The sequence below is a fragment of the Petaurus breviceps genome, unplaced genomic scaffold (assembly GCF_028583685.1).
Source record: "Petaurus breviceps papuanus isolate PSGF00001 unplaced genomic scaffold, PetGlider_PUasm1.0 689, whole genome shotgun sequence".
NCBI lineage: Eukaryota > Metazoa > Chordata > Mammalia > Diprotodontia > Petauridae > Petaurus > Petaurus breviceps.
Genome location: NW_027186458.1, coordinates 9,415,648 through 9,439,132, shown reverse-complemented (window position 1 = coordinate 9,439,132; position 23,485 = coordinate 9,415,648). Strand labels below are relative to the sequence as shown.

The 23,485-nt window shown below is 46.9% G+C and overlaps 1 protein-coding gene across 1 annotated transcript in view; it reads left to right on the top strand.

The window, feature by feature from the left end:
- Positions 1-23,485, top strand: part of TNKS (tankyrase) — a 201,623-nt gene that overhangs the window by 1,188 nt on the left and 176,950 nt on the right. Inside the window, exon 2 of the mRNA XM_069104958.1 lies at positions 19,133-19,357. Coding sequence (XP_068961059.1) covers positions 19,133-19,357 — 225 coding nt within the window. The remainder of the gene's footprint in view (positions 1-19,132; positions 19,358-23,485) is intronic.

The following is a 23,485-nucleotide window of genomic DNA, read 5'->3' as shown; positions in this document are numbered from 1 at the left end:
GTGTGTGTGTGTGTGGGGGGGTGTCTGCCAGCTGTGCTCCGAGAGCGAAGCCCAAGCGGGAGTGGGGAGGGGTCTCGGGGCTTGGGGGGGGGCTTGGGGGGCGGGGAGCTCCCCGTGGCGCCTGCTCTCTCTCTGGTAACTGTGTGTGTATTGCCTTGATGAGACAGTTGCATCTGTCTTTTGATCTGCGCTTATTTCTCAGACAGCTGGAAACCCTCTCTGTTGGTCTTTATTTCTCTGCCTGTATTTTCTCTCTTGGTATTTTTTTCTGAAGTTCAGAGTGCTCACTTTCCTCCTGAACTAGTGAATGTAATTCAAAAAGGTTGTTGACCCCTTGAACAGCTGTCTTTCCTAGTGACTCGGATCTAAGAACCTGTGCCAGCAGCCATCCTGGGAATGCCAGTGTGGTTGCTACTACAGGGGCTGAGCATCAACTCACTCCACAATCTTGGCAGCTCCAAGAGTCCTAAAACTTCAGTGGAGGAGGTATAAGGGTCATTGTTGGTAGGCACACAATGGCAGAGAAGATGGCAAGATGCCCATATGACTGAGCCCTGGGCATGGTAGCCCTGGCATGAAGCAATATTGGTGGGGAGCCATCTGGGCCTGGCTACATGGAGGGCTAATGTGAGGGTTGACTTACCTTCCAATCTTGGCAACTCCATGAGTGCCAAACCTGAGTGGAAGTTCTTATATACCAGGCTGCATTAATATTTTATCATAGAGGCAATAAACAGGGAACCCCTCACTGATTGTTTTTTTTGAGCATGGTTGTTACATGGACAGACTTGTGCCTTTAGAGGGAGATTCTTCGGGCAGTTTTGTGGAGGATGGCTTGGAGGGACTGGAAGCAGGGAAACCAATTAGAGTTTTAGAGTAGCTTAGGTCAGCAGTGATTAGAGTTGGAACTGGGGTAATGGAAACTGGAGGGAAAGAAGGAGATCGTGTGGACAAGATCTTATGGACAGTGAGGCTGTGGGCAGGGTGTTATTTACCTTTGTGACTGGGAGTGTGGATGTTAGTGCCCTTAGTGGAAAGGGGGAGTGTGGTGATATTGGGGCTTAGGGTGGGACTTATTAGAGTACAACATGCTGACAGAACAAACCTGTGGAGATATGGGGGGGAAGGGAAGAGAGAGGAGAGGGAGGGAGAAGGAGAGAGAGAGAGAGAGAGAGAGAGAGAGCGCAAGAGAGCGCATGAGCAAGGGCGCGATGGTCACTAAAACAATGGCAGTGATTTTGGAGTTTTAGGAAAAAGTTTGAAAGTGCCCCAGTGAGGTCGAGTCAGTCAGAGCAGAATGTGAGGATGGTCAAGTTGAGATAACATGCTATGGCTCTGTTGCGTGTGTAGGTTGGCTTGACTTCCCCTGGCGGGTTGAGCACCTCCAGGAGTAAGCCCAGAAGTTGCCTGGCTGTAGGATTCAGAGGAGGGCTGTGCCTTGTTATGATTAACTGCAGACTTGGAAGCGGGGAGGAAGGGTGGGTTAGACCGGGTTTAGGGGAAGTGAGGCAGAGTGAGTGTTTGATACCAGTCAGGAGAGGAACGTTGCATTTCCAGATCCTAGAAGTGGTTTTGGGTGGCCGTGAGAGCTAAGGTCTGACCACCTCTGTGCATGACAGGGAGAGTGAAGGAAGCTATGTGTTGGTTATAGAAGCTGAGGAGATTGAACTGGGAGTCTGGAAGTACCCAATGAGGGGAAGCCCTTGTGTGGTATGAGGGCAGAGGCTGGAGCCCAGACCATCTACCAAACTTCTTTGTAAAGAAGGGAGTGTGATCCAAGCAAGTAGCTCAATGACAGTCTATAGACACCAGAGTTTTTGAGCAGGTGATCTGGGTTAGTGTTGTCAAACTCAAATTGAAACAGGTAAGGATCCCTCTGGGCCTCATATTAATTGAGTTTGTTTGTTTTTTGGAGGGGAGAAGGCAAGGCAATTGGAATTAAGTGAATTGTGCAACATCACACGGCTAGTAAATATGTCAGGTATCTGAGGTGGGATTTGAACTCAGGTTCTCCTGACTCCAGGGCCTGTGCTCTACTCACTGCACCACCTAACTGCCCCTTGATTTAGTTTTAGATTGGTGTATTACTTATGTTTTATTGTATTATTATTTATTTTGTTAAATATTTCCCAATTATATTTTAATCTGATTTGGGTACAGTTGTGGGCTGTGTGTTTGACACTTGTGATCTACAAAGACAGAAGTGAGCCTTTACATCAGAGGAAAGATTTCAGAGCCCCGGCAGCAGGACGGAGGGTCTGGAAGTGGCATGAGGGAGCAGGACGTAGGCCATTCTTCCTCTTGGGACTAAATTGGTGGGGGAAATTCAGGAGAGGGGTGGGTTTTTTTAATTGTGAATTCTACTGTGGACTTTTCAGGTTTGAGACATTTGGATGGAGATCTCTCCCAGGTGGCTGGTTCTCCTGGTCTGGAGCTCAGGGGGAGACTAGCTGGCTGGTTGTTTTCCTTCGTTGTCAAAGAGGGCCAACGTGACACCACTGTGTTGGGGCAAGGGACAGTGTGTCTGACTGTGACTGACCAGACCGGTGTGAGCTCAGAAGGCTCCGCCACAGGTCAGGCACAAACAGTGCCAAGAATATTCAGAGTGGAGATGTCTCTGCATTTGCTCAGCTCGCCTTTCTTCTGAGCTGCTGCAGTTCTGCTTTCCTCACAGAATACAGTGCCTTCTTCAGTGGGGGCTCGCTGTGCAGGGCTGTCCTGTGCCCAGGGTCTCCCGTGTGAGTTCTTCAGAGAGACCTTGAGATGTCCGTGTAGCACTGCTTCTGCCCTCCATAGGAGCACTGTCAGTCTTTTAGGCAAACACGCCTTTGGCATTTGAGCGTGACCAGCACATTGGTGTCCAATTCTCTTCAGTAGAGAATGAATACTTGGCAGTTTAGCTCAAGAAAAGACCTCAGTGTCTGGTCCCTCATCCTGCCAGGGGCTCTTCAGCATCTTCCTAAGACAGTTCACATGGAAGTGAATCCATTTCCTGGCCTGGCCCTGGCAGACTGTCCAGGTCTCACAGGCGTACAATAGTGAGCTCAGCACAAGGGCCCTGTGGGCCTTCAGTCTGGTGGCCTGTCTACCCCCTCTTCTCTCCCACCCCTTCCTCCAGAGCCTCCCAAACCCTGAGCGCCCCTGGACCTCAATACCAGTGTGTACATCCCTGGACAGTAGCCGCCATGGTCACTGAGCCAGTCCCCAGCATTCCTCATTTCTCCATTTGCTGTCACCGATGGCTCCGTGAGAGCGTTGTCCATCACCCAGAACCTGGGCACGTGAGCCATCGTGAAAATGATGAACTTCTCCTGGTAACCACGCTTCTGCATGATCTTTCATAGGCCCTCACAGCTGACACTATCAAAGTCCTTGGTTAGGTCAGTGAACATTGTTTATGGGCCTCTCTAACGGGAGCAGAAAGAAGCGCCTGACATTTCTCATGTAGTTGTTGGGCAGCAAACGCCTTGTCTGCTGGTCCTTGGTCCTTTCTGAAGCCATGCTCTCTCTTCGGTAGGTGACCATTTTCCAGGTGAAGGGTCAGCCAGGTGGAAAATCTTGCCCCTCCTCAGGATAACCTGTTTCCTTTTGGCAGAACTCGGGAGAGATTGGGGCTAGCTGGAGAGGAGCTGCCTGAAGAGATCTGATTGGTCAATTAGGCTAGTCACAGGAACCTGGGGCCTCTGCAGTAAAGTGACAGTGGCCAAGGCCAGCGAGGTAATAAACATCAGCATTATTTGCATAGAGAATGTAATTCAGCTCTGGAGCATTGGAGAGTTTACCTGGGGAGATGGAGAGAGAAGAGGGCCTTGGGGAAAACTCGCAGTTAAGGCCAACGACAGGGCTGGTGATTCAGCAGAGGAGACCAGAGCAGTTGGAGGATGGGAATAGGGAGCAGGGCTAGAGAGGAGAGAGGCTGGTCAGCAGTGTGGAGTGCTGTGTGAAGGGCCAGAAGCGTCTTGTTTATTGGTGACTTTGGAAAGGGCAGTGAGAAGGTTGGAAGACGTTGAAGGGATGGAGAATGAGTGAGAGGAGAGGAAGTGGAGATGACGAGCCCACATTATTAATTTTTCTGGGCGATTGACTGTGAAAGGGAGAACTACTTGGGAGATGCTGGAGGGGATGGGAGAATCAAGGGAGGGTTATTTTGAGGCTGGTGGGCCCTGGGCATGTTTGTAGGCAACCACAACAGACAGTAGCTGGGGAAGAGTTTTGCTGGATTGGCTCAGACAAGTACTCTTTCCTTTCATGTAGCCTTGGGGGAAGGGGGGTCGAGACTAACTGGGGAGAGAAGGACATAATTAGAAGAGCAGGAAGTGGCAGTTTGCTGGTCATAATAATCAGTTTATCAGCCAGCATTTCTTCAGTGCCCGTGATGTGTTACAAACCTTCCACCGCGGGGGCGTGAACCCACACACGGAAGTGTATATAGAATAAATATATGCAGAAAATGGCACCGAACAAATCTAAGGTGGTTGGGGAGGGCCAAAGGGCTAACAGTTGAGGTCGAGGGGTGACCCAGAATGGTGGGGGCACAGTAGACAAAGAGACCAGTAATTCAGTATGGGGCCAGACCGGAACTATTCTGAGTTCTGTGATTGGGTGGCTGTTGGGGTATGGGTACGGCAAGGAGAGCGTTGGCAACGGTACAGGTGGGAAACACTCACGATCGTAGGCCCACAAGCGCTTGATACTTGAGTCTCCCTTCGAGGGCTCCGCTGAACTTACAGCTCCCCTGTGGCCTTGGTAGCCATGTGCTCAGAGAGCCTACGACAGCAGCTTTCAGAGGCGGTAGGGGTGGCTTTTAGGACTTTGTGGGAAAGGCCTCCTTTTTTTTTTCCTGGCTCCACTTTCCAGGGTGGGTAGTCCTGCCATACCTGTGGGAATTGAAGTCAGCTTGAGTTTCAGGCTCCCTGGGCCACGTGGTAAAGGAGTCCTTTAATCTTTGGGGGATGCCCCTGCATTCAAATGTACCCCAAAGTCTGTTAAGTCTGGTTACATGGGTGAGAACTGCCATTGAACAGGCTTTCTAACGCTAATTTGTGTCTGTTACCCGTGGCAGGACAGACTGCGCGTTCCCTTAAGTTGATACTTTTCTCCTTGGGTTCGTTCTGTCTTCCTCTCCTAGTAGGGTGACTAGATGCCACTGCAGTGACTAGAGTGCTGGGTTCAAATGTGGCCTCAGACACTAGCTGTGTGACCCCAGAGAGGGTCACAGAGTCCAGAAACAGCTCAGCAGCTGGTCCAGATTGCTCAAGATGGCCTAATGTGAGAATGGGTTGGTAGGTCAGTGAATAGATCAGGTGGCGGCTGGATTAGAGCCGGGATAGAAAGCTAGGAATAAATAGAACATTTAGATGGGGAGTTGCAGGCTGGGTGATACCCTCATCTCGCAATAACTTCGCGTATTCGTTTCCATGGTCTTCCTTTAAACCTCTCCCATTTCATAGCCGTGTCCAGCCGGCTCGTTGTAGGGACTCCACAGCAGAGGAATGATGTTTCCAGTGCCAAGCTTGGAGACGTCCGTAGTCTTGTTGGACTTTTGGTCATAGCGGTGAGCCCAGAATTTAGGTTTTAAACATTTACCAACTGAGTTGAAAGGCCCGGCAAAGGCCATCTAGTCCAGCCTGTGCCCTAACAGTTGGTTTGTAACAGTTGTGACAAGCGAGGCAGCCTGAGGTGCTCAGCCTGCTTATGGACTGCTCAGTGACTCTTGGGAGACGTTTTACTTATGTTGAACCAGAATATCTCCTTGTAGCTTATAGCTACTTACTCCTATTTCTGTCTATTTTTAAGTATAAGAGACCTGCTGGAGACAGCATGGCGCAAAGTGGACTCAGGGCACAGCAACTGGGGCTCTGGGCCTGGCGTCAGGAAGGCACAAAAAATAACAGCAGTGATAATAGTTTTGTTATTATTTGCATTTCCTTCCTTCCTTCCTTCCTTCCTTCCTTCCTTCCTTCCTTCCTTCCTTCCTTCCTTCCTTCCTTCCTTCCTTCCTTCCTCCCTCCCTCCCTCCCTCTTGGAAGGCAGGGCAATTGGGGTTAAGTGACTTGCCCAAGGTCACACAACTAGTGAGTGTTAAGTGTCTGAGGTCAGATTTGAACTCAGGTCCTCTTGACTCCAGGGCCAGTGCTCTATTCACTGCACTACCTAGCCACCCTTTGAATTTTCTTTAAAAAATGTTTTTTTCTCAATTAATGTAAAAAAAATTTAACTTTTTTTGAAATTTTGAGTTCCAAATTCTATCCTTCCTTTTCTCCCCTCCTCCCTCTTTGAGAAGTCAACCAGTTTGCTATGGATTATACATGTGTAATTAGGTAGAACATTTCCATATTAGCCATGTTGCAAAAGAAAACAAAAAAAAAAGCCAAGAAAGAAAGAAAAATAAAATATGGTTTAATCTATTTAAGCTATTTGTTCTTTCTCTGGATATGGATGACATTTTTCATCTTGAGTCTTTTGGAATTATCTTGGATCATTATATGGCTGAGAATAACATTCATTCACAGTTGATTGTTGTACAATATTACTGTTACTTTGTACAATGCTCTGCTTCTGCTCACTTGACTTTGCATTCGTTCTTATTAGTCTTTCCAGGTTTTTCTGAAAGTCTCCTGCTTGTTATTTCTTATAGCACAATAGCATTCCATTATGTTCATATACAACAACTTGTTCAGCCATTCCCCAGTTAATGGATATCCCCTCAGTTTCTAATTCTTTGCCATCACTAAAAGAACTGGTATAAATGCTTTTAAACATGTAAGTCCTTTTCCTTTTAAAAAAAAAAATCTCTTTGGGATACATACCTCGTAGTGGTATTGCTAGGATAAAGGGTATGCACAGTTTTATATCCCTGTGGGCATAATTCCAGACCGCTCTCCAGAATGGTTGGATCAGTTCACAACTCCACCAGCAGTAGATTACTATCCCAGTTTTTCCACATCCCCGTCAGCGCGTGTCATTTTCATTTTCCATCGTGTTAGCCAATCTGATAGGTGTGACGTGGTGCTTCAGAATTGTTTTAATGTGCATTTCTCTAATCAGTAGTAATTTAGAGCATTTTTTTATGTGACTATAAATAGTTTTGATTTCTTCTACTGAAAATTGCCTGTTCATATCCTTTGACCATCTATCAATTGAGGAATGACTTATATTCTTATAAATTTGACTTAGTTCTCTATGTATTTAAGAAATGAGGGAAGCCCTAATTTCAAATCTTGCCTCAGATACTGTAGCACCAATGCAATAATTTTTTTAAGCAGTTGGGGTTAAGTGACTTGTCCAAGGTCACATGGCTAGTTTTTTGTGTTAAGTGTCTGAGGCCTAATTTGAACTCAGGTCCTCCTGACGCCAGTGCCAGTGCTCTATTCACTGTGCCACCTAGCCACCCCACACCAATGCAATATTTACAGTGCCCACAATCACGATAAAGACCATGACTATAAGTATCCCATGATTTTCGATCACAAAATATACCAAACTGTCCAGATAGAGGATAGAACTGAAGCATTTATTTAGACACCAGAAAACCGAATCTCAAAACCAGTAAGCCGATGCCATCATAGTACCAAAGATATTCAGAAGCCATAATAACACCGAGAGCCACAGCATCCTCCAGCCTTCCCACAAACCAGTATTTACTCAGGAACCCCTCTCTGGTTAATGAGCATCCTCTCTCCCCTGCAGCCTTGTTAGCTCTGACTCCCAGCTTCCTGTGGGCTCTGCCTCCCTTCAGCAAACTCCTCCCACCACAGGCTTATGTGACTACATTCAGCCTATGGGGGGGGGGGGGCGGTCTTCAAACTCCCCCTAGGTCTATTAAGGGGCAGGGAAGATCTTCAGATTTCCATTCTCATTACAGACATTTATTATTATTATTATACAAATAATACCTAGTATTTACATGTAACTTTAACGTCTGCAAAGCACTGTATAAATATTATCTAATTTGATCCTCACAACAACCCAAAGAAATAGGTGCCATTATTATCTCTATTTTACAGATATGGAAACTGAGGCAGAAAGCACTTAACTTTATATGGTGCTTTGCAGACGTTAAAGTTATATGTAAATACTAGGTATTATTTTTATAATGATGATAAAAATAATAATACCACCTAGTGCTGCAGTCTGCCAAGAAGATCTGAATTCAAATTTTGTAGCTTGCACCTCATTTCCTTAGCTTTAAAATGGAAGTAAAACTCAAATACCTACTTCACAGACTCATTAGTCTCAAATGAAATGTGCTTTGTAAATTTTAAAGGATATATAATTGCTAGTTATAATGTGTGTCTTCTCCCCTCCCCCTCATTTTTTTTTTCCTTCTGTAGGCCAAAAATCCTAGCTCTTTCAATTAATCTTTGTCTCCAGCCCCAAGAAATTCTTCTTGTTTTTGATAACAAAATCTGTTGCGTGTAACAGAACATGATCTTCCTAGGGGGAAATCAGACTGTGCTTTATCTAGACAAGCAGGCCCTCTGGTAACTTTGGTTTCCTCTGCTTGTGATTTTCAAGTTTATGACCTATTAGGCAAGTTCTCTGGGCAGCAGGACTCTTAGGGCCTACTGAGGGCCTTTGGTTCTTTCGGAAGCCTGTTTTGCCTCCCAGTTTGGTGTCTTCAACAGCCTTTCTACCTTCTCTATTCTTATGTGCTTCAGACTCACAGACAAGATCAGAAAAGAGGAAGCTTTCAAAGATTAGTTCAGAAATCTGGCAGCCAAAAGAAGTATTCCTTAGCTCCTTCCATATCTGGTGGTATTTTAATAAGGCAGTGAACCCAAGGACCCTGGTGTGTACTTATAATGCTCCAGCATGATTTTTATTAAAATGATGCATGTGCAAGTAACTGAACTTCCATAGGCCATGGGCCATTTGATCGGTCACATCTCCAGGAGATGGCCTGTTTGGATGCTTCACAAGATGTTTGTCTGCCACTTAATTGTAAAGTGGGGATGATGGCTCTTTATTTCACAGGGTTATTGTGTGATGAGAATGATGAGTGTGTGTAATCTTTGACAAGCCTTAGAGCCATCTAAGCTGCTGTTATGGCTAGGGATATAAACTCAGGAGTTGGGATTCAGGAAAGGGCCTTGGGAGCTGGCAGAGAACATTGAGAGTAGAAAGGCAGCTCGCTGGGAGGAGGGGCTGCTTTTGTTTTCATCTGTGCCTTGTCCATATCTATCAACAAATGAGTGCCGTATTGTCATGAAATTTCAGAAATGGGGGGGCCTTGGAGAGTGTCTGATTTTCTCATTGTACCAGAGCAGGTCCAGAACCTGAGAAAAATGGGAGGGCGTGACATGCCTGCAGATGTTGGAGGTGCAGGAGCTGGGCTACTCAGAGCTGTTGTGGTCTTGGGCAAATCACTTCAGGCCGCTGGGTCGGAGTTTCTTGTTCTGTAAAGTAAGGAAGTTGGACTTAGTGACTTTTGAACTCTGATTCTGTGGTATGTGAAAAGATTTCCTTAAAGTCACAAAGCTTTTCAGTGGCAATTGCTATTAAGACCTGTTTACCTTATTGCTGTAACTAAAAGTCCATCAGAGTTCATTGACATTAAAAATGGAAATTTGGAATGATGAAGAAATTTAGAAATTAAGCAAATGTTTATCATCTTGCCTGTGTGCCAAACCATGGTGTTTTCCTGCTTAGAATACTGTGCCTATTCTGGGCTCCAGAATGTTCAGAAAAAGGCAGATTGAAGTGCTTTCTGTGGCTGGAAAAGAAGGATGGAATAGGGCTCTTCAGCCTGAAGTGATGAAGCCTCAAAGGATGTGACTGCAGGGTGAAAAATCATGGGGTGATTCTTGTGGAAGTGAAAAGGTGGCAATCTTCATCAAATCCTAGTGAATTATTAGAACGGTTATTTTCTTCTGTAGTTCGAGTTCCATTAGGACTAATCTGCCATCAGTTTGAGACAAATTCAAGGAAATACGATATCACATAGAAGATGATAAACAAAGTAAATTCATTACTTCCAAAAGTGGCAAAGTCACAGTACAGGAGGTTCAGAAAAGGGTTTGACATACCTTGAGGAATCCTGGGATGTTGAGGGTCCTCACACTCAATACCAGCACCAGAACTCATTGTCTATTGCCCCAAGCCCCCACTTTTTAACTTTAACCTGCTCTCTCACCAGCTTCACAAACTAGAAGTTTGTATGGGTTGGGCCAGATGGCCACTGAGGTCCCTTCCAGCTCAACTCTGTGCTTCTGAGGTGTGCCTGACCCTGCATCCGCTTGGCTCCCAAGTTCCGTCTGCCTCCTCAGTTTTTTTCCTGTTTCTCCCCTTCTTCCCAGTCACAGGGCTGCCATCTTAAATTAGACCTTGCCTGGATTATAGCATGAGCCTCCCGATTGGGCTGGTGCTTCCGGTCTGTTCTTTGGTCCATCCTGTATACCTGCTGCCAGAGTTCAGACACAAGCCCCAGCACGTCCCTTCCCTGTTCAGACAGCTCCAAGTGACTCCCTCCCCTTTTCCTAAAGCCCTGGCCAGTGCTGTCTTCCTTCCAGCTCCTCCCTGCCTGATGTGCTTCTCTTAGCTCTGGGCCCCCCCAGTACTCTTTGGAAGTTTTGTGTTTACTTTTGTGAGGATCTTGTTTCCCTCAGGGAAATGAAAGCCTTGGAAGGCGGACCAGGATTGTTTCCTTTTTGTCTTTGTTTGTACCTGGTAAAACCTGGCTCTGAGTAAAGTAGGTGCTCAATAGGCTTTTTCATGGAATGGTCTCTAAGCTGTTCTTTGGCTCAGCTCAGATACTATTTCTGTGAGGTTTTTTTTTCTGCTTTCCTCCAAATGAATGGTTTCTCCTAAGTGTTATTTTCTTATCTAGAACCTTCCTTTGCCCTTGTCTGTCTTCTAATGGGGCAGCCAAGTAACACAGTGGATGGAATTCAGGGCCTGGATTCAGGAAAATTCCTCTTCTGGAGTTCACATCTGGCCTCAGGCACTTACTTAGCTGTGTGACTGTAGGCAAGTCACTTCACTCTCTTTGCCTCAGTTTCCTCATCTGTAAAATGAGCTAGAGAAGGACATGGCAAACCAGTCCAGTATCTTTGCCAAGAAAACCCCAAATGGAGTCATCAGGAGTTGGACAGGACTGAAAATGACTGAACAATAACTATACAGCTTATACTGGACCTTAGTAGTCGGTAAGCTTGAGGTCAGGGACGGTCCTGGTTTTCTTCTTTTTAACCCAGGGTCTTCTACCAGGTAGTTTGTGTTTTGAATCAGCAGAGGCATCCAGGCCCCTCTCGCTGCATTCTCTCCTGAGGAGTCACCTGCCTTCATAGGCAGAGTTCTGGTCCAGTGAGCCCAGTTTTCTGACCCAGGCTGGCATTTCTGAGCTTGGTTTCAGAGTCCAGAAGACCCAGATTCAACTTCTGGCTCTGGCGCCTACTGACCTGCCGCCTCAGTGGCCCCCAAACCGCGATTTGGCTCTCGGTAGAGGGTTTCCATTCCAATGAGGTCACAGGCAGGGCTCCCTCAAAAAAAAGAAAGGATGGCAGTAAGGGCATTTAGAAGTGGACAGGGTAGGAGATCAGAGAGGTAGAAGGAAACCCAAGGTGATTTCCTGTATCTTTGGGATTGACGTATAGTAAATGTCTCCTGTTTTGGTCGATATGAATCAGTAAATGTCTGCAGTAGTGCCATAGGAGCACAGCTTTAGAACTGAAGGGAAGGAAGGAATCAAGTATTTCTTAAGCACCTGCTGGGTGCACTGTGCTAATCCCTTGTCAAAAATATTATGGCCTTTGATTCTCACAGTAATCCCAGGACATAGGAGCTCTCATTACCCCCACTGTATATTCAGGGAACTGAGGGAGACCGGTTACATGACTTGCTCAGGATCATACAGTTAAGCGCCTGAGGCTTTCTCCATTGCTGTGGGGACTTGGCGCAGTACCTGACACATAATCATGGGTGTGTCCCAGTATTTCTGTGTGCAGTTGCCATCTTGCTGTTCTTTCATCCCTTTCAATCCAGGGTGTTCCAGAGATTCTGGAGAGATCAGTCCCACATATTTTGGAGCTGGGGGACACAGGGCAGCCGTTTGGTTGTGGAGGACTTATTTTTTTTTTTTTTTTGCTTTTTGGAGGGCAATTGGGGTTAAGTGCCTTGCCCAAAGTCACATGGCTAGTGTGTCAGGTGTCTGAGGCTAAATTTGAACTCAGGTCCTCCTGACTCCAGTGCCAGTGCTCTATTCACTGCACCATCTATTCACTCCCTCCCCCCCACTCCCCCAGGATTTTTTTTTTTAATCTAAAAAGAGGAGGGTTTTTTTGTTTTTGTGTTAACTTCTAGAGGAAAAAGGAAGCCCCTGGAGTTTATGGAGTAGGGGAGTGAAGCCATCAGATCTACACTTGAGGAAAATCTTTTCAGTGGCATGTGGAGGAGGAACTAGGTTGGGGACAGGCATTAGGGCTGCCAAGGAGGAGGGTTGACAGTAATTGAGGGCAGAGTTGGTGCAGGCCTGAGCTGTGTTGTGCATTTCTCAGTGGTTTTGAATAGAATTTTTTTTTTGTTATTTATGCCTAGTTTTTGTTAGCTTGTGCCTTTCTTAGATCTGCTGTAAATACACATACAGAACAATGTTGAATACGTTTCTGTCCCCCTATGGAGCTTCAGGTCAGTAGCACTGAGACAAAAAAGCCCTCTCTGGACCGTTTTGTGGGAGAAGAGAGTTACATTTTTACTCATCTTTCCTCTCTGGGCCTGGGTTGAGATGGTGTTTCTGTTGGGCTGGGTAGCATCGATGCATTATTTTACAAGATAAGAAAGGAGTGGGGTTGAATTGGGTGTCAGATACAGATGATTGAGTAAACCTGGGTGCCTGATCCTTCTGGGAACATAATGGACAGTAGTTGGACTTGATGCAGAGAAAGGTGGTAATCGAAGAGGGGGTAGGACTGTTGTGTGGTAACACATAAGAATTACCTACAGCTTGTTGGGAAAAAGGTTCTGTTACAAAAACTCCCCAGACGGCGCTTCATGTTGTTAAGTCCAGAAATAGCTTTTGATCAGTAGATAGAAGATACGATTCTGAGTAAATGAATCCTCACCTTTCGGTTCTGAGGAATGCATGAATGAAAAGCTTCTGGTAAGTGGTTACTGCGTGCTAAGTGTTGGGAGCTCCAACACAAAAGCAAAGACCTTCTCTTCCTTGAGGGGTTTATGTTCTAGTTGGGGAGACTGGTCGCCAGCCTTTGGGTGAGATGGACAAGGCCCTTTGATTATGCTTCCATGATTGGAAGGAGTGGGAAAGCGCCAAAGGGGCTGGGTATGTGCAGGCTGAGGCAGCAGGTGAGAGTGTGGTCAGAGAGTAGGGAGTGAAGCTTGCTATTGTCTTCTTCATCCTGCATCACAGAAAGAAGTGGCCTTTCTTTTTCTTCCCAAGGCAAGTCCTGTGATAGCAAAAGGCCGCCCATTCTATCCTGTTTTCTCCAGAAGACTGCCTCCTGGCATCCCCACTGTGATCAGTCTTGTCTCTCCCTGGCTACCGGCTAGTTCCCTTCTGCCTACAAACGTGCTCATATCTTCCCATCCTCAGAAAACTCACTCAGTCTCTCCATCCCTGCTAGCTAGAATGTTCCTTTTGTAGCCAACTCTGCAGTCTGGTTTCCACTGCATCATTCAACTGAAAGCAACTCTGCAGTGCTCTCTTATCGATAAATCTAGTGTCCTTAAAAAAACAAATCCTTATCCTTCCTGAACTCAGAATACCAGCCTGGTTCTTCTCTCCCTCCGCCCTGTCTCCCTCTCCCCTCCCCCCTCCCTCTCTCTTTTCTCTCTCTCTCCCTCTCTCTCTGTCTCTGTCTCTCTGTCTCTCTCTCTCTCCCCCTCTCCCCATCCAGGTCACTAGTGGTTAGATGTTCCCCTCAGTTCTGTCCTGGGCTCTCTTCTGTCTCCCACTGCACTTTTTCACTTGCTGGCCTCATTAGCTCCTGTGGATTGAATCATCACCTCTGTGCTGATGGCTCTCAGAACTCCTTACCCAGCCCTAACCTTCCTTTCCTGCTCTCCAGTCTTCCATTCCCAGCTGCCTGCTGGATGTCCTGTAGACGTGTCCAAATCTCAGTCCTCTTCTCCCCCAGACCTCCCCTTCTCAGCCCCTCTGTCACTGTTGAGGGGACCTCCCGAGGTCTTTTCCACTTTTGTGACGTCTCTTGTATGTTCCCTGCCCCTGTGCAGACCTTCATCCCCTCGTGCCTGGATTTTTGCAGTGGCTGCTGCTGTGTCAACCTCTTCCGGTCTCTCCCCATTCCAGTGTATCATCCTCTCCTCAGCTATCAAAGGATCTTCCTAAAACGCGGGCCCTGACTGCCCATGCTCGGTCTGGGCCTCCTTCCACCTGTCCCCCACGTGCACTTGGGCCCAGTGAGGCTGGCCTCTCCTTTCTTTGCATGGGCCGCTCTGCTTCCTGCCTTTTCTCTGGGTCTTCCCCACGTCTGGAATGCTCAGCCTCCTGGCTTCTTCCAAATTTGAACTAAGATCCCATCTTTTACCAGAAGCTCTCCCATCCCTTTGAATTCCAGGGCCTTCTCTCTGGGTGATCTCCATTCTATTTTGCATGAGGCTCGTTTGTACATGGTTGTTTGCACATTGTTTCCCTGTTAGACCGAGCTCCATAAGGGCAGGGCTCCAGAGCTCTGCATAATGCTTGGCACATAGTAAGTGCTTTAAGAAATGCTTGTTGACTGACTCTAGGCTGTCACTGTGGGTGATGTGAAAGATGGTGGTATCCTAGGGGACAGAGGGAAGGTAGGAGGCGGGGGCTTAAGGGGAGAGACAGTGAGCTTTATTTTCTGTGTTGAGTTATCCAGGTGGAGGTGAAACTGGGAGACCAGTGGCAGCTGTTGCCAGAGGGAGGAGACCAGAAGAGTTAAAAACCCATCTTAGGAAACGTCCGAGGAGCCACAGAGAGCACGAGGGTGACTGAGGACAAGTGTCTGGACAGAACAGAGCGTGGCTCCCACCTAACTCATCCTTTCTCTTCTCTGTAACTCTGGGGCAGCTCGTGCTCTCCTGAGTCACCTGCCTGCTTCCTCTCCTATATCCTTCATTTCTCACGTGCTCCTGGCCCATATCTCCACTCTGTAGCCAAGTCTTATCATTTCTTCATAGTGTGTCATCCTTCAGACCTCTTCCTCTCCACTCATGTGGCCCCTGGTGATGGGGAAAGCTCAGCCCTGGCATCATCCTTGGTTGGGCCCTGGGGAGGTGGGAAAGGACAGTGGAAGTCACCAAGATGGCCCTGTGCCTTGAGAAATTGAAGCTCCTGGTGAAGGAGGGCTTTGCCTTAGTTTTCATTAAGTAGATACTGAGCCATTGGTGCAGGGCCTTGAAAGCCCAAGCCTTTTCTTCTGCTCTGCCTTTGTTGTTTGTGTCCTCAGCTTTGAAGAGGACCAGTGACATTGTTGGGGTGATGCCTTCCTTGACTTGGGCTTGAGTTGGATTTAAGAGAGGTGGAGCTGGGCCAAGTCATCAGCCTCACCCCCTCCTCCTGAGTCATCCACAGGAGTGGCAGTGGCCAGGGATGCCGTGGATGACCTTGGCCTTTTCTAACTTAAGATCTTTTACAGGCCTCAGTTTGTCTGAGGAAGTCCCCATTCAGAGACCAGAAGGTTAGGTAAGAACTGAGACCAAAGATGGCCTAATTTACTGTCACAAAAATAGCAGTCTGGGAGGGTGAGACCCTGAAAGTCTCTGACCAGAAGAGAGAACAGTTGCTATTTGTGTACCTTATAGGCAATCAAAACCTAAAAATGAGCTGATAGAGGCTTGGGCTGGAGTGATTATTGATCACTCAGTGAAAGCCAGAGGGCGATTTGGGTTTGAAAGCATGGTCAGGTAGCTCCAGTTGAAACTGGACCAGCCAGCCCATAGAGCTCTGCCTTTTGGAAACCACAAATCCTTCTGTATTTGCATCTATAGGCTTGGAGCTCAAGTGTTTACTCACTAATACCTCTTTGTCCTTCGAGAATTGAAATCTAGGTGTTGTGTCTTTCGTGTTTCCCCATGTGCCAGTCATGTTACTCTGTCAAAAAAGACAGTGACATGAGTTGGACTGTACTTGTACACCTTGGAGCTAGGTTGGCATTTAGTGAAAACCATTTCCTCTTCTCGATGATTGCACACCCCTAAGGATTCACAAATATACTTGGGCAGTAATTGAAATTGGTAAAAGGGCTCCAGGAGAAGAAGCAAATGAAGGCTTGATTCTAGGCAAAGCTTCCTCCCTCTTGGAGCTGCCTGGGGTGGAATGGGCTGCCCTTACAGGTAGGGGATTCTTCAGAGACTGAGCGGACAGCGTCTCGGGGATGTTCTTGTGGCTCGTGTCCAGGCTGGCAGCCTGATGGCAGCTTTCAGATTCTGTGACTTCTCATGGCTTGTGTGTGTCTTGCAGGCCTCTAGTGGCAGTCTCCCCAAGGTCCTGCCGGCTTTTCTCTCTATCTCTTAATATTCCTTGAGGTGCAGTGGAGCACTCTTATGTAGTAGACTACCCATCTTTTTCTTTTCTTTGCATCACTGTTCTTATGGGATTCCTAGAAAGATCTGCCTTTAAAAAGCCCCATCTTCTTGCATTCTTTTGAAGCTATTGTACGGCAGTGAGTCGTGGAGAAGAATTGAAGAGTTGAAGTTGAGGACCATGCGAAGGGCTGTGAGAATGATTGTGATTGCCCAAAGACTTGTGGCCACATCAGTGTTTTTCGTCAGAAGCTTATTTACAGCTCCCTCATATTCTGGATTCTCAGGGAGTGAAGACACATTGGTTCTCTAGCTTTTTTTTCCCTTAGTGATCAGGGCTTAATGTAGGAAATGCAGGTGGTCTTTACCTGGCTGAGGCCAAAGCTGCCTAGTTAAGTTTAGTCAAGTTGTGAGTGCTTTAATTTCCTTTTCATAGTCATGACGACTACTTTTCAGAAGTTTCCGACTGATCGAATGAGGAATCAGTCAGCAAACGTGTGTAAAGCGCCCACGATGTGCCACCCGCTGTTAGATGTTGACTGGTGGTCTTTGTCCTCAGGGGAGAGGCTGAGTGCCAGCAGCTGAGGTGCTCACACCTGTTCTGTTGGGTTTCCAGCTCCGTCGTGCCCTCAGATTCTTGGCAGCTCTTCTGTTTTACCCTTGTTGGGTTGGGGTTCACAGACTAGGACACTTCTGCTACTGTGGTCATTGATCTGTACAGACTGAAACCTTGCTGAGGAGCTAAAGGCCATCCTCTGTGCCTTCTTAGACAGGTGAAGTCACATGTAGATCATGCTTTTTAATCAACAACTACACAAAATGTTAAGAGTAACTGTTCAATTCTTCCTCTTTGTGGTTCTGATAGCATTCGAGTTCTGGTAAAGTTATTATGTAGGATATTCAGGGTGCCGTGCAGCAGCACATCGTGTTAGACGATAGCCCTTGGTGAGGGTGACATTGCAGTGTAATCATCAGATCCTGCTGGGATGGAGGAAGCAGGTCTTGGGCTTTGTGCAGGCACGGTGTTTTCTGTCTCATAAAGTGGAATAGAGCTCCTCTGCTGCACCCTGTCCAAGTCTGAGCAGAGGCCAGGTGAATAGGTGATGTGCTGATGTTCTGGAGGCCTGGGCCTTGGGACTGTTTTGTTCCTGTCCACTGTTATCTCCATCTTGGGAATCATGAATAGGGGTCACAGTTCTGATTTTGTGATGTTAAGTCTGTGAGAACATGTGACTTGCTTTACAGAAATATTCTTGGTAAACTATCATATTGGCAAGCATGTATTTTGTATGACCCAGTGTAGTAAAATAAATCCATGATGAGCTGCCTTTTTTCCAGTTGAGAAGCGAGCTGGCTATAAATCTGTTTTTTTTTTTTTTTTAATAGTTCATTGTCTGGCTTCCTTTTAGGACTCGGGTTTGATAGCAGTTCCATTCCTTCAGTGATGGAACTGCCACTTGTAGCCTTTTAGTTTCTTATTTAAAATGTCATTTTCCAGCATTGATTTTAGGGGAAAATCCAAGGGAATTTTTAGGACAGACCTAACCTCAACACAAGCCCATAAAACTGGGAAAATTGCAAGTAAAGGCTAGAAGTAAAACTCTTTTACAGATACTTTGAATTTTAAAATTATAACCCTTAAATGACCACTTCAGAATAATGTTAGCATCTGAAATGAATTGTCTGCACTGTTTTCCCTGCTCTCTAAAGTTACTCTCTTTTGAGTTACCGAGACTTTAAGCTATTCTCTTCAAATGCTCCACAACGTCCGCCATTTTGGACTGCATTTTGTGAAACTCCTTCTTTGTTTTTTATGACCCTGGAGTTCTTTGAGTCTTGTGCTGTGTCCACTGTTTAATTTTCCCTTTCCTTCATCTTTCCCCAAACCCCTTGGCTTTTCCCTAAAGGATCAGTCTTTGACTTTAGTTCAGTCTCTAGACTTTCATTACCTGACTCAGTTTACATACTCTGGTTTAAGCTCTTACCTATATGGATGATTCTCAGACTGGTGACTCCGGCTCTTTCTCTCTTTGTTTCCTTGGATGTTTCCCCTCAAACTCTTACTACGTCTAAAATTGAATTCGTGATTTAGCCATCTTTGATGGTTCACCTCTAACTATGGGCCTCCTTCTTGTCCATTTTATTTCTCTTAATAGTACTATTGATTTCTCACTGGAGAGATACCTTGGCATCATCCTTGCCTTTATTTCTTCTTAATCCCCTCAAATCACTGTGCCATGAAATCCTGTCTGTTTCTTTATTCACCACGGTTCTCAGATTTCCCTGTTCTCCTTTTCTCTGTGGTAAAGTTGAGTGATTGGAGTTTCAATTTTTGGAACTTTGGGAGAGGAGGTGGTTTTTTCAGTTTGTCCAGGTATTTGTGAGTGATGTAAAGCATGAAAGGTGTGCTTTCAGTGTTGCCCAGCAGCCAAAGGAGAGCTTTCTCCTCAAATCTCGTCAAGTGGGACAGCTGGTGTTTGAATGGGATCCTGAATTTTATTCTTAGACATTATAATTTTTTTTTCCATCATGTTTCACTCACTTACATGAGAAAAATCATTCAGCTGGTCATTTTCATTTATATATTTTTATAGATTCCTAAATCTTTTCTTATTTGAAGCAAGAAAATCCAGGTCGTCATATAAGATTCCTTTTTCCTTGTTTTCAGGTTTCGGAAGGAAGGATGTGGTGGAACACTTACTGCAGATGGGTGCCAACGTCCATGCCCGAGATGACGGTGGCCTGATTCCTCTTCACAATGCCTGCTCCTTTGGCCATGCTGAAGTTGTGAGCCTGTTGCTGTGCCAAGGGGCAGATCCAAACGCCCGGGACAATTGGAATTACACACCCCTGCACGAAGCGTCTATTAAGGGGAAGATAGACGTGTGCATCGGTGAGTATGGGCAAGGGCACGCATGACAGGCTGGCCACTCGTAGCTTCAAGAGAGACCTGGAATTTTCACTTGTTCCTGCTATGGAAACCATTTCTCTATAGAGTGCATAGAGGAGGCATCAAGCGCCTCTTCCTCTTTGGTTTAAGAAAACATTCCTTTCAGTTCAAGGAAAGTGTGAGGCCTGTAATCTGAAGTTAAGCTCGACATTAACTCTTCAGGGGCAAGCCAAATTCTACCTGGCCTGCAGCCAAATTGGGATGGATTCTAGCTGTCAGATCTCGTTTTTTATATTTATAATCTTGTTTTCAGTCTTGGCAGCCATGAAGCCCAGTATATAGTTAGGTATGTTGCTGACCTGGACAGTGCATTTTGGATACTTTTATGTAATGATAGACAAGAGAGATGAAGACTGAGATTCACTTTTGTTTGTTTTTAAGCCTGTGTGCCACCATTGGGATTGGCCATTTTATTACTGTTTGGAGCACCTTGAATAAATGGTTTCTCTGGAGTTGTTGCCCAGGGTAGCTTTGTATTTCAGCACGGCATCTGGTTTTGAGTTACTCTGGGCCAGGGCCTGTGCTTAGCTCTGGGGGTACAAATACCCACCGGCAAGATAGTCCCTACCCTCAGGGAGATTGCATGTGAATGGGGAAAGCCTGCACTTAGAGGGGCGGGGTGGGACCTTGGGCCTGCCCTGGGTCTGGGCTGGAGCTTCACTACTTTCCTCACTTTATCATCTATATCAAGTCCATTCACTCTGCACTTGCTCTGTGTCCCGTGTGAGCCGCCTTCGTCTGGGCATGGGGGCTGCTCCAAGCTTCCTGTTGCAAGCACTCACCCACCTCTGCCCAGCTCAGGCTCAGCAGGTAATCTCACCAAGGAGAGGACGCTGAGACCCCATCAGCACAAGCTACCGCACCTTCCCCTTTCTCCGTTTCAGAATTTCCTTTCTTGTGTGACTCCAGTGTGGATTCCCCCCCACCCATGCTCTTCAGCCTGCCTTCTTCTCGCCCCTTTACAAGTGGCATCTCATTTGTTCCTCGCTGGTCTTTGAAGTGTAGGTGTTTTAGACATCGTATCCCCTTTTTCCAGACTTTCCGCTGGATGTGGGTGCCCAGTGAATATTTTAAAATGCATGACAGTTTCATGTGGGTGGAACGCATCGGTATCTGACCAGAAATGCTTCCTCTTGTTCTGGGGTCCCAGGATGGCAGCTGGCAAAGGGTCTGCCCCCTGTCATTCCAGACCGAGGCTCTGGGTTCTTTGAGGGCAGTAGATGCGTGAGCAGGACGAGAGTGTGAGAGAGGTACATTCCCTCATCTACTCCTCATGGGCACGGTTCACTCCCATAGGTCATTAGTCTATGGTGCCCGTAGCAGAGGGGCTCTCTGGCCTGGGGGGACGAGACCCTCCAAGCTGCTTCTGGGGGCAAAGGGACACAAAGTGGGCGTGCTTACCCACCAGTCATCTGAGAAGTGCCAGGAGAATGTCCTGGAGAGGCAGTGGCCTCCCTGGAGGGGGCTGATGGCATTGCTGAGGTGCTTACTGGTTTTTCACTCTGTGATTCTACAGGTGAAGCTCTTTTCAGAGAGGATGATGGAAATAAAGGCCCTGAACAGAGTTCTTGGCAAGGGAGAAAAAAGCTTTACTGATTAATATACTCTGGTAAAATGCATGTATCTTACAGCAGGGATATTAATGTGTTTACGTGTCTCAGCCAGCCAGCTAGCATTTTTATTCAGTATCTACCATTTGCCAGGCCCTGTGCCAAATGAGTCAGGCAGTTTATTATGTGCAGGCGTAGGGAGGGGCTCCCTAACTCTTGAGGCTGATGACTCAGTGTGCAGTGGGTGGGCTGTATATCCCCCTGGGGAGAGCCCAGAGCTCCTGGCCTTATAGCGGATGGTTGTTGCTGGGCAGATTCACAGGGGTTAAGTAGGAGGGAGACCTTGGGAGTGGTCTGGACTGTGACTGACCCCAAGGATACTGTGATTTGGGAAGGTTCCTAGCCTTGCACACCTACACGGGAGGAAGTTGGCTGAGTTAGTAATAGTTTGCTGACTTTGCATTCTTGACCCCAAATGTCGCTGACCAAGCCAATTGTTGGGTCAAACATGGCATCTGTCACCTAGGTGCTGGCTGTAGGCCAAGTCTCATCCTGGGAATAGAAGGAAAGGCAGAAAATGGCCCCTGCCTTCAGGGAGTTCACAGTCTAATAGAGGAGACACCATGTAAACAATTGTGTGCAGACAAGATATAAACAGGATCATTTCATGGTGTGCTCACAGAGAAGGCACTAGGAATGAGGAGGGCTGGGGAAGGCTTGTGGAAGATAGGACTTTAGCTGAGTCCTTAAGGAAGCCAGGAGGCGGGCATGGAGGACGGGCAGCAAAAATGCCCAGAGTGGGGAGTTATGTGAGTGTAGGGCCAACACAATATTCCCAGACAGACAATGACTGTAAATATGCCGGCATAGTTCTTCATTACAAAATGTAACAGACTCTCCACATAGAGGACAGAAGCAAAACATTTATTCCGACACCAGGAAACCAAACCCATCATAGCAACATCGACGTTACTATAGAGTAACACAGCAGACAGCCGCATCATCCTTCACCCTTCCCACAAACCAACACTCCCTCCCTGGGTGTGTCCTCGCCTCCCTCCCCCCAGCTCTCTGTGGGCTCTGCTCCACCCTTCAACCAGCTCCCCTGAGCGTCACAGTGAGGAGGGGCTCAGGGGGATCCAGGGTGTGTGGGCTAGGACGTGCAGGAAGACTGTGAGCTCCCCAGTGTGAGCTTGAGGGTAGGGACCGGCAGCTCCTTGTCTTGGGGCCTCTGGTGCCTGGCGTCTCGGTGTCCCCTAACCTCGTTCTCCATTCTCCCAGTCACCAGCCTAAGCCCCGCCCAGGGGTGCCTCTGTGGGGAGCCTTTCCTTCTGCACAGCTTCAAGCCAACGTTCCTTTGAGAGACCTGAGCCACAGTAGTGCTTGGTGTTCAGACCGGCCTTGAGGACAGGGCTCGGTACCATTGGTTGGGTCTTTAACGGAGCCTTTGGGAGGCGGGCAGGCTGGCGGAGCCCCTTGGAGTCCCTTCAGTAGATGCCTGCTCAGAATCTGGCTTTTAAATACATATGATAAGATGCAAAAGGAAACAGATGATCAAAACAATTCAGGCTAGAGTTCAGAGCCCTTCTGGAGTCTCGCCGAGAACTCCTGCTTTTGGCCACACTAGTCCTTGGCCAGGCTGTGGCTCCCACTCCTGTCCCCGGCCCCTCCTCAGGGTCCTGCTGGGCCTTTGGGACTCACCGGCGTTTCTGGGAAGCCTCTGTCCCCAGAGGACCATGTTTTGAGTTCTGTTTCCCTGCTGTGTCCCCGGAGGAGGTTTGAAGGCAAGAAGACTTTGGAATGTCTCGTCCCCAGACGATCATAGTCCTTCTTATGGAGTAGGGACTTAATATATTTGGGGCTTTTTTTTTTCTTAAATTAAAAGATGCATCATCTAAAATTCATTCTTAAAGGTTTCTTTCTTAAGCCATTTCTTGGAGGAAAAATGAGCATGATTAAGTTTTAAGGAGAGAATTTATCAAATAGCTAGGGTTTGGGCCCATGTCTGAGGTCAGAGTTTTAAAAAGCCTGCACTTGGAATTGCTTTTGAACTGGATGGATGAATATATTTGCATTTTAATAGAGACACAAGATGCTGTCTGAAACTTAGTTAATGAATTTTGTGTGTCTGCTCCTCCTCATGTTTTGGAGGGTGGGAGAGCCCTTGTGCAGGCTTCCCTTTTCTTTGTTGTTTTTGAGGCCTGCTGTAATCTCTTTGTATAATCCATTTAAAATTTGTTAGTTTTACAAATAGCTTTTCACCTAAAACAGCTTCTGTCTGACACATTCACACTTTTTTGGGGTCATTTTAAACTGTTAATATGATGGAAAATAGAATAGGCTTGGTCCCAGTGTGCTCATTCAGCACCCTGGCCCAGAAGCTTAGAATTGGGAGCTGCCATCTTGGTCATCCAACACACCCCACCCCCCCAACAACTGCCATGGCACCTCGCTCTAAGACCGCACTATCCAGAGCCCGTACCCTACTTAAAAGCCACAATCACAAATTTTTGCATGAATA